This window comes from Sapajus apella, unplaced genomic scaffold (genome assembly GCF_009761245.1).
Source record: "Sapajus apella isolate SASKATOON/1434 unplaced genomic scaffold, GSC_monkey_1.0 scaffold15, whole genome shotgun sequence".
In the NCBI taxonomy this organism is placed as follows: Eukaryota; Metazoa; Chordata; class Mammalia; order Primates; family Cebidae; genus Sapajus; species Sapajus apella.
In genome coordinates, this window is record NW_022436955.1 from 1,479,975 (window position 1) to 1,489,895 (window position 9,921).

Genomic DNA, 9,921 nt, shown 5'->3' on the forward strand with positions numbered 1-9,921 from the left:
ACCATGTTGGCCAGGCTGGTCTCGAACTCCTGATCTCAGGTGATCCACCCACCTTGGCCTCCTAAAGTGCTGGGATTACAGGTGTGAGCCATCGCACCCAGGCTCCTCCTCTATCCTTGCATGGACAGAGCAGAAAGAACACTGGACCTCAGTTTTCATCCCTCCTCGTCCCTCTCTGGGCCTCAGTTTCCCTAGTTATAAAAAGAGGGATTGGACAGTAGGAATGAGAAGGCTAGTCACTTCCCATGTGCATAGGCCGGGACAGATTCTTTGAGCATAAGTGGACCTTGGCCCCTGCCAAGGGTGCTCTGCCACTTCAGGAAGTATCTAGCCTCATAACCCCATGCCCCAGGCAGCCCACTGGGCAGGGGATGGCTGAGGAGAGAGAGGTCCCTGGCCTTTGGATCTGTGACCCCTCTGCCCAGCCCATCTGGCTTGTAGCGTGGGATGCTGGCTCCACAACTGGTTTCCCTCTAGACACCAGTACAGCTCAGTCTTGGCCCAAGGTAGGGCTGCTGCCTCTTCTGGAGTCTCAGGGATTGCCACCACTGCCTTTAGGGATGGCTTCCATGAAGGCAGGCTGTGTTTTAATGTGCTACCAAGGCTGGCAAGCCTCTGCAGCCTTCACTGAAAGCCTGCTGGCTGGCCCTGTGTGGTTCTGTTGCCACCTCTCATGAAGAATGACCTTGGAGGGCCCTTGCTGGGAAGCTCCTCCCTGGTGCACTAGCCCAATGCCCTCCTTGGGCAGATGGTGAACTCGGGCCGCATGAGAGGCAGGGCTTCTCCAGGGCACGGCTGCAGAGTTGAGGAGCCAAGAGCCAGAGTTATCAGGGATGGGTTGGCACCCGTGTTGTTCTCTGGGCTGGGGCCAGAGCAGAGATAGGAGTGGGTGCAAAGCAGGGAGGGAGAGGCTGGGAGGTAGAGGCAGGGAGGCTAGGGCACTCTCCTGGGTCCTGAGCTGCCCACACTCTGCTCATATTGGTGGTGAAAGGGAGGTTCTCCACCCTGATGCTGTGGGTAACCTGGGGTGGCTCCGGGCCTCAGTTTCCCCATCTGTCCATATGAAGTTAGACTCGATCCTTCTTTCAGCAGACCCTGAAGCAAGCCTCTGCTGACTGCAGGCTCCCTGCCGGGATCCAGAGATGCATAGATCAACGACGTCCCGCAGGAGCTTGGGATTCTAAGAGGGGAAACTTGAGGGTCCATCCTGATTTGGGCGAGGTATTCCCTGGATTAAAGAAGAGCTTGTCAGACCCGGAATGGAGGGGCCCTGAGTCCCTCCCGGCCCCCTGGCACCCTGCTTTCTATTCCTCGGCCCTGCTGGCCTTTTGTGTGTTGCCCATGTAGGAGCCAGGGGCCCCAGGCCAGGTCCTAGGGCATGTTCCCAGCTTGTGGCAGGAGAGGACGCCCTTGTACCCAGGCAGGCATGGTCTAGCCTCCCGGCCAGGTCCCAGTATAAGGAACCTAGGATGGTGCTCAGCCCAGAGCCCCAGAGCCGGCTTGGTTCCTTGGCAACATCCTGAGGAATCCAGCGGCTCCACACTGGCTCCCTTCCTCTCCCCTCCCACCCTCCTGCCTGCGGGGGCTGGAGGCGGAGGCAGCCAGCCTCTATAAAAAGCGAAAGAGCTCTGGCAGCAGCGAGGGGACAGCATTGAGCTCTGCCGCTTGGCCATAGCCGCCTGCCTGGGCACCTGCCTGGACCCTCGCCCACCCTTGGCCATGGCTTCGATATCTCTCTGGTGGCTGCTCCGCTTGGCCACCCTCTGCCATCTGACTGTCCTGCTGGCTGGTAAGTGGGACCTGGATTCAAGCATGAACAGGGTGGGGAGCCCCCAGCCTTTCCTCTGCCCCTCAGGCCTGACATCAGGGGCCCCAGGCCCTGCCTGGGTAAAGCTGAAGGTCAGTGGCAGCCCCTTCCCCAGCATGTGCAGGAGGGGGCTGGGCACCTCCCAGGCCTCAGATGCAATGCCGGACAGATTTCCAGTTGCCAGTGCCTGCCCTTGCCTGGCCAGTAAGCACAGAGAGGTGGTGTAGGTGGCATAAAGGGGCAGGTGTGGGTGTGCCAGAAGGGAGGGGGTGGAGGGAGCCTGCAGAGGCTCCTGGTGGGCACTGGGGTGGAACACCCTGGCTGACAGTGGCTGACTCTTTCCGTCCAGTATTAATGTGCAACCCACAGCCCTGGCCCTGGGTCAGGCCACAGCTGGGGCTTTCTCCCGCTCTGTTTTCAAAGCCTCCAGGATTAGGAGGCCCAGGACCAGTGAAGGTCAAGGTCACTGCAGCTCATGGTCAGGGCTTGCCACTGCTGCCCTGGTCTATTGCCCCCGTTGCTCTGCCTCTGTCTACCCATCACGCTGTCTTCCTCATCCAAGCACAGTGTAGAAAATGCTTTTGCCTCTAGCCACTTGCTTACTGAAGCCCAGGACCTGGTAGGGCTCATTATTAGCTATCCCACCTGATATGGATAAGATGGAGGCCCAGAGAGGTTTAGAAACTGGCCTGAGGATGCACAGCCAGCAAGTAGGGCAGGAGAGGTAAAATTCATGGAACTGAATGCAGGAGAGAGCACAGGTGCACACTCACCGCCTCTGTGGGCTACACCACCTCCTTGAACCACTAGCCAGCTCCCTCCTCAGGGGGTGCCCCCACCATCTGGCAGGGTGACACTCAGAGAAAGTGAGGCTGCCTGCGGCACACAGCAAGTCTGGGAGAATGAGAAGTAGTCCTCAGCTTCCAGATGTTTCCATGGAGCAAACTCACCCTGGGGCAGGGAGCAGGTGCGTGGGTGTGTGGGCACGTGGGGGCGGTGGAGGCGAATTCCTGCTGGCTTCCTGCTTTCCGGGCTTGGGCCCTGAAGCCTGAGGTCTCTGGGGGCAGTGAGCACTGAAAGGTGGGGAGTCAGATGGTGGAGGCTTTGCCACAGTCTTGCTGTGTGATCCTGAGCAGGGTCTTGCCTCCTCTGGTCCCAGCTGCTCCATCTTTAAATACAGCTATTACCTCTCTGGTGGGGTGGGGGAGGGTGATGAGGTTCCAGTGCTTATGGGGGTGTTTTGAAGGGGGCGGAGGAGGATTACTTTTACTAAGCCGAGAAGGGGGAAGGGTCCTAGGCTAGGATGGAAAGGGGACTCTGGAGGACCCTGGATGTTCTGACTAGCAGCCCGAGGCTTTAGAACCAGGCTTCTGCCCTCATCTTGGTCATTGGCTTTATTGGAAGATCCTGGGTATTATTGCAACCTTTCTCAGCCTCAGTTTCCCTTTCTGTAAAACTGGGCATTCGACCAGGCTCACCTTGGAAGCCCTCTCCAGTGCTGACATGTAAGGCTCCAAGAGGCCCTCAGGAGCCCCTACAGGACTAGGGGGTGGTTTAGAAGCCAGAGACCCCAAGAGGAGGCTGGGGGATTCGTAGCTGCTGCCTTGACTGTTGCGGGGCAGCTGCGTCAGTCCCCAAATGTGGGTTTGTGGGGCTGTGTCAGGCAGGAGGCTTCTGTGCTTTATATAACAAACCTGCAGCTACAAGTCAGCGCAGAGCATTCTCCCCCTCCAAGAGCTGACGCATTCACTCCCACTCAAGTCCCGGCAAGAAAGAGAAAAAACCAATCTGTTTTAAGCTCCTATAGCCCGCCCCCATCATTAGCAGTGGGGGTGGATGAGGAGGGCAGGGGAGGATAAATTCTAGAGTGTCAGATCCAGGCCCCTGTCGAATTTAAATGAAAATTCCTCCATTTCTTCAACAAATGCTTATTGGACATCTACTGTGTGACAAAACTAGTTCTAGGTACTGGGGTGGCATCCAGAAATAAAACAGCCAAGGACCTCAGCCCTCGGGATGCTGTAATTCAGCTGAAGAGGACAGATCATACACCAAATAAATCAGTAAACAATTTGGTCTGTTGGAAGAAGAAAAGCACCATGATCAAAAAATAGAGAGGAGAGGCCAGGTGCGGGGGCTCACGCCTGTAATCTCAGCATTTTAGGAGGCCAAGGCAGGCGGATCACCTGAGGTCAGGAGTTCAAGACCAGCCTGGCCAATATGGTGAAACCTCATCTCTACTAAAAATACAAAATTAGCTGGGTGTGGCAGTGTGAGTCTATAGCCCCAGCTACTCAGGAAGCTGAGGTAGGAGAATTGCTTGAAACCGGGAGGCAGAGGTTGCAGTCAGCCAAGATTGTGCTATTGCACTCCAGCCTGGGTGACAGAGCAAGACTCCATCTCAAAACGAAATAGAAATGGGGGGAGAGAGGTGCTGACATTTTAAACAGGGGGCTAGGGAAGCCCACTGAGTAGGCGGCTTTGCACAGTTTGGAGGGAGGTGAGGGAGGGAGCCATGTGACGTATCTACGGCAGTGGTCCTCAGTGAGTAATTTTGCTCCCCCAGGGGCCATTTGGCAATTTCTGGAGACAGTTTTGCTTGTTACAAATGTCCCAGTGTTTTAGGTTCAGTTGAGCTAATGGCCTTAGTGTGTAGAGGCAGAGATGCTGCTACACTGCTGCAGTGCACGGACAGCCCCCAGAACAAAGAATTGTCCGGTCCAAAGTGGCACCATTGAGAAATTCTGCCCTAAGGGAAAAATGCTCCAGATGTTAAAAAATGCTTATTCTCACAACCACACTGTGAAGCGGGTATTGGTCACATCCATTTTATAAGTAAGGAAAGTGAGAGTCTGAGTGACTTGTTCAGGACACACAGCTGAGCGATGCCTCAAGCCCTGTTTCTATCACCTCACCCAGACCCAGGACAATTCCCAAGTCTCCTTCTAAGACCCTGGAAGACTCTTAGAAGTCCTTGAGGTCCAGTCTAAAGGACATTTCCTCCAAGAAGCCTTCCCTGATCGTTTGAAATTGGAAGTGGTCTCTCCCTCACGTAAACCCCAGTACGTTTGTGGGATGTTCTAGAATGCTGTGTTTCTGCCTGGCATCTAGGATACCCTATAACAGTGGGGTGTTTAGGGGCTGGGTAGAAAGCTAGCTCTGCCACCAGGCAGCTGTGTGGCGTTGGGCACATTTAACCTCTCTCATTCCCAGCTTCTGCATCTGCGAGGTGGGGACAATAATAGTCCCTTTGCAGGGATGTTGGGAATTAAAGAGAGTAGACATGCATGTGCTGGACACAGGGTCCGATACACAGTAGATGCTCAATTAAAAAAAAAGCTGATACTTTGTGTGCCTGTTTTACCTGCCCATAAGGCTGGGACGCTTCTGAGGGCAGAGGCAGTCCTTGTTCACCTCACTGTACCTCACAGCACCCAGGACGGGGCCTGGCAAGAGGAACCAGCATTCGTTGATTGATGAATAAACAGAATGATCTGAGGGCATTTATTGGGATGGAAGTGCTCTCTCCAAGCTTAGCACCAGTGCCTATGGGAGAAAGAGCTCAAGGTTAAGGATAAGAGGTCCTGAGATTCTATATATACTCAAAAGTAATTCCAGCAAGTGTTGGCTGAATCAGGGAAGTGGATGGACGGATGGACGGATGGATGGATGGATGGATGGATGGATGGATGGATGGATGGATGGATGAATGGACGGATGGATGGACGGACGGACGGACGGACGGACGGACGGACGGACGGATGGATGGATGGATGGATGGATGAGTGGATGGATGGATGGAAGAAGGGATGGATGAATGGATGGATGGATGGACGGACGGACGGACGGACGGACGGATGGATGGATGGATGTATGGACGGACGGACGGATGGATGGATGGATGGATGGATGGATGAATGGATGGATGGATGGAAGAAGGGATGGTGAGGGGATGATGAGGGATAGATGAGTGGGAGAGATAAAAGGGGATGGAGGATGGACAGGTGGTAGGTGAGGGAGACAGAGTGGGTAGATGGATGAATAGAGATGAGTAGGGGATGGGTGAGAGGTGACAGGTGGGTGGGGAATGGGTAGAAGATTGATAAGAGTGGGTGGACAGATGGATGGGTAGGTAGATACATTACAGAGAGATAAGTAAATTGAGACATAATTTCATTCAATGAATATTGATTGAGTACCCAGCTTGTGCTTGATGCTGGGAAACTGTGATACCAAGACAGATGAGGTCCCTGCCTACCTTCACTCCTATGAATAGGTAATAGATGACTGGCTGGAAGAGGCATTGTTTCCATTTACAGAAAAGAAAACCTCAGCTCTGAGAAGGGACAGGCTCCCCAGACTAGTTACACAACCTTTCTGGCAGGACCAAGAACTGAACCATCCCAGGACCATTTAGGCACCACGCAGAGGGTGGGGACTTTAGAGACAGGAGACACTGTGGCTCTTTACAGCCCTGGAGGTGGGCAGTGGCTTTCCCCATCCTGGATTTGGGGCATAAAGAATGGACCTTCCTTCCTACCTACTGGGCAGCCTCCCTTCACTGAGCAGCCTCCCTTCACTGGGCAGCCTCCCTTCACTGGGCAGCCTCCCTTCACTGAGCAGCCTCCCTTCACTGAGCAGCCTCCCTTCACTGGGCAGCCTCCCTTCACTGGGCAGCCTCCCTTCACTGAGCAGCCTCCCTTGCCTCCTCCTATCTCCGGTCACTCAGAGGCACCATATTTTCTGGGGTTTTCCTAGGAAGACACTTGCAGGCCAGTTTAGGGGACTGCTACCTGGTCTCCACTCAACAGGGCCTGGGGAGGCCACAGATGAGTCATTCTGAGGTCCCATTGCAGGAGGGTGGCCAGCCCACAGAGTGACTTTTATGTCCTCGTTACTCAGAGAGAAAGGCCAGCCCTGTGACTTGGGAAGCCCCTCCTGCACACCCCCCTGAAGCTACTAGGGCTACTGCTTGATGACTCAACTCAGTCCTGCAGGCCCTCAACCACCTCCCCCCAAAGCAGGGTGGGCCAAGGCTAAGGGGGAGCGATGGAGAGAGGAAGCAGCAGATTCTGTAAAGTGTGTGTGTGCGCATGCGCCTGTAAATTAGGAAGGTGAAGTATGTTTGCATGGCCACATATATGTAAGGATTTGTACATGAGCAATTCATGTTCTGGTGGAGCCCAGGGATGGGCTGGGGGGGTCTCTCAGGCACTGAAGGGCTGATAAGCTCAGCTTGCTTTCTTGCCTGCTCTGGCCTCCAGATGTTGGGGTCTTGCTTTTGCTGCACATAACCTTGACCCAGATCCGAAACCCAAGCTCTTCTTTGTTTTTTATACTCATTCTCCCTGAGCTCACACTAAGTAGAAAAAAATTTGCTGGGGATTTTAGGAGACGAGGGAAGATGGAAATGCAATGCAAGTGACTTCAATTGTTTGTGTCAAATATTTGGGTTTAGATATTCTCATCCTGTCCTGGCGTTTCCCTGGCTCCACGTGACACTCAGCTACTGCCTGCCCCTCCCGCCCCACTCTGCCTCCACCCCGTTCATACCTTCCATCTCCAATCCTCCCCCGACTCCTCCTGCTCCAGGAACTTCAGTGTCTCTTCCCTCCTAGGCCGATGACTCAGTACCTTTCAGCAACTGCTCTCAGACTCACTGCGGCTCTTAGCAGAACAAAGGATTATCTATTCAGCAGAGCCCACCTTCCTTAGAAAGCAGTTATACTTACGTGTTTTTAAGAACTTTATTGCTAGGCATGGTGGCTTGCATCTGTAATCCTGGCTACTCCAGAGGCTGAGGTAGGAGGATTGCTTGAGGTCAGGGTTTCAAGACCAGCCTGGGCAACACAGCAAGACCTTGTCTCTTAAAAAAATTAGCCAGGCATGGTGGCATGCACCTGTGATCCCAGCTACTTGGGAGGCTGAGGCAAGAGGATCTCTCCCTCACGCACCCTTTTTTTTTTTTTTTTTTTGAAATGGAGTATTGCTCTGTCACCAGGCTGGAGTGCAGTGGTGCGATCTCAGCTTGGCTCACTGCAGCCTTCACCTTCTGGATTCATGCCATTCTTCTGTCTCAGCTTCCTGAGTAGCTGGAACTACAGGTGCATGCCACCATGCCCAGCTAATTTTGTATTTTTAGTAGAGATGGGGTTTTATCATATTGATCAAGCTGGTTTCAACTCCTGATCTCAGATGATCCACCCACCTCAGCCTCCTCCTGACCTCAAGGGATCCCTCCTCCCTGGCCCTGCTGACCAGGGGATTACAGGCATTAGCCACAGCACCCAGCCAGGAGGATCCCTTGAGCCTAGGATTTTGAGGTTACAGTAAGCTAGGATTACACCACTGCACTACAGCCTGGGCAACAAAGCAAGACCCTATTTCTTAAAAAAAAAAAAAAATTGGCTAGGCACGGCGACTCATGCCTGTAATCCCAGCACTTTGGGAGGCCGAGGTGGGCAGATCACGAGATCGGGAGATCAAGACCATCTTGGCCAACATGGTGAAACCCCATCTCTACTAAAAATACAAAAATTAGCCAGATGTGGTGCACACTTGTAATCCCAGCTACTCAGGAGGCTGAGGCAGGAGAATCGCTTGAACCCGGGAGGCAGAGGTTGCAGTGAGTGGAGATCGCGCCACTGCACTCCAGCCTGCACTCCAGCCTGGCGGAGCGAGACTCCGCCTCAAAAAAAAAAAAAAAAAAAATTGGAGGTGGAGTGGGAATAAGGCAGAGATGAGGGGATAGGCAAGGCCACAAGCCCAGTGGAGACTGGAGCCAGGCCTGGTAGGAGAACCCGTTCCAGCCCTTGCTGGTTGAGTAGCTGTGTGACCTTCGCAGATCCCTGTCACTCTTAGACTCATCCCCCCTGCTGCACAATGGACCACTTAATTTTAAAAATTAAACTCTTAACATGTGCCAGTCAAAAAGAGCTTTACAAATAAGAATCCGGGTTTTTAATCTTATAAGACGCCTATGAGGTAGTATTTTTGTTCCTACTTTACAGGTGGGGAAACGGAGGCATAGAGAAGTTTGGCGGGAGAGGGAGGCTGAGTCAAAGGCCTTGAAGGCCAGGGTGTACAGGGAATCAGCTTTGGCTTGGGTGGGATGGCCAGGACAAACTGGCATGGGGTTGGGAAGCCAGATGCCCACAGACATCCCTGCTCACAAGGGACTTCTGTGGCCTCAGGACAGCACCACGGTGTGAGGAAATGCAACATCACGTGCAGCAAGATGACGTCGGTAAGGATACCTGTGACTTTGCTCCTCCGCTATCAACACAACCAGGCATCGTGTGGCAAACCTGCCATCATGTAGGTACCGCCCTCGAGGCCTCGGAAATCCCCTTCGGGCCCTTAGAATATTCCCAGGCCTCTGAGAACCTGTGTCTGTACCTCCCCTCCCGGACCTGGGCTCCCAGGCAAAGTCCTCAGCACATGCTTCTCTTGCCTCTGGCCTGCAGGCCACCTCCCTGACCTTAATTTCTGTGCCACATGGCTAAGGTGGAGAGTAGCTTCCTGAATAGCCCATCCTGGCTTGTGGCCTGGAACAGCCATCAAGGGTGGTAATTCCTCCCGGGCTGAAGCACATGTTACCCGGCACTTGAACCCACGAGATTTCATGGGTGGGGGTGGGGTGCAGGAGGCGTTAAGCATGAGGATCCTAAAATGCAGGTTCCAGACTCCAACAGACCTGGCGCAAATCCTGCCTTCCCGCTTACCGGCTGGGTGGCCCTGCTTTCATTGCTTACTTTTTGCACGTTGATTTCCTTGTCTATAAAATGGGTCACTAGGACATGATGTAACTGGAGTGCTTGGCAGGGGCGCGGTGGCTCACACCTGTAATCCCAACACTTTGGAAGGCTGAGGCAAGCGAGCCTTCCAAATCACCTGAGGTCAGGAGTTCAAGACCAGGCTGGCCAACATGGTGAAACCCCATCTCTACTAAAAATACAAAAACTAGCCAGGCATGGTGGCGGGTGCCTGTAATCCCAGCTACTCGGGAGACTGAGGCAGGAGAATTGCTTGAACCCAGGAGTTGGAGGTTGCAGTGAGCCGAGATTGCACCACTGCGCTCCAGCCTGGGCAACAGAGCAAGACTCCATCTCAAA

At 53.7% G+C, this 9,921-nt stretch overlaps 1 protein-coding gene across 2 annotated transcripts in view; it reads left to right on the forward strand.

Moving 5' to 3' along the window:
- The first annotated feature begins 1,601 nt into the window (after positions 1 to 1,601).
- Positions 1,602 to 9,921, forward strand: part of CX3CL1 (C-X3-C motif chemokine ligand 1) — a 12,959-nt gene continuing 4,639 nt past the window's right edge. For both annotated transcript variants that reach the window (XM_032283974.1, XM_032283975.1), the window contains exons 1-2: positions 1,602 to 1,789; positions 9,001 to 9,124. In XM_032283974.1, the coding sequence (XP_032139865.1) occupies positions 1,720 to 1,789; positions 9,001 to 9,124 (194 nt within the window). In that variant the 5' untranslated portion in view covers positions 1,602 to 1,719. The remainder of the gene's footprint in view (positions 1,790 to 9,000; positions 9,125 to 9,921) is intronic.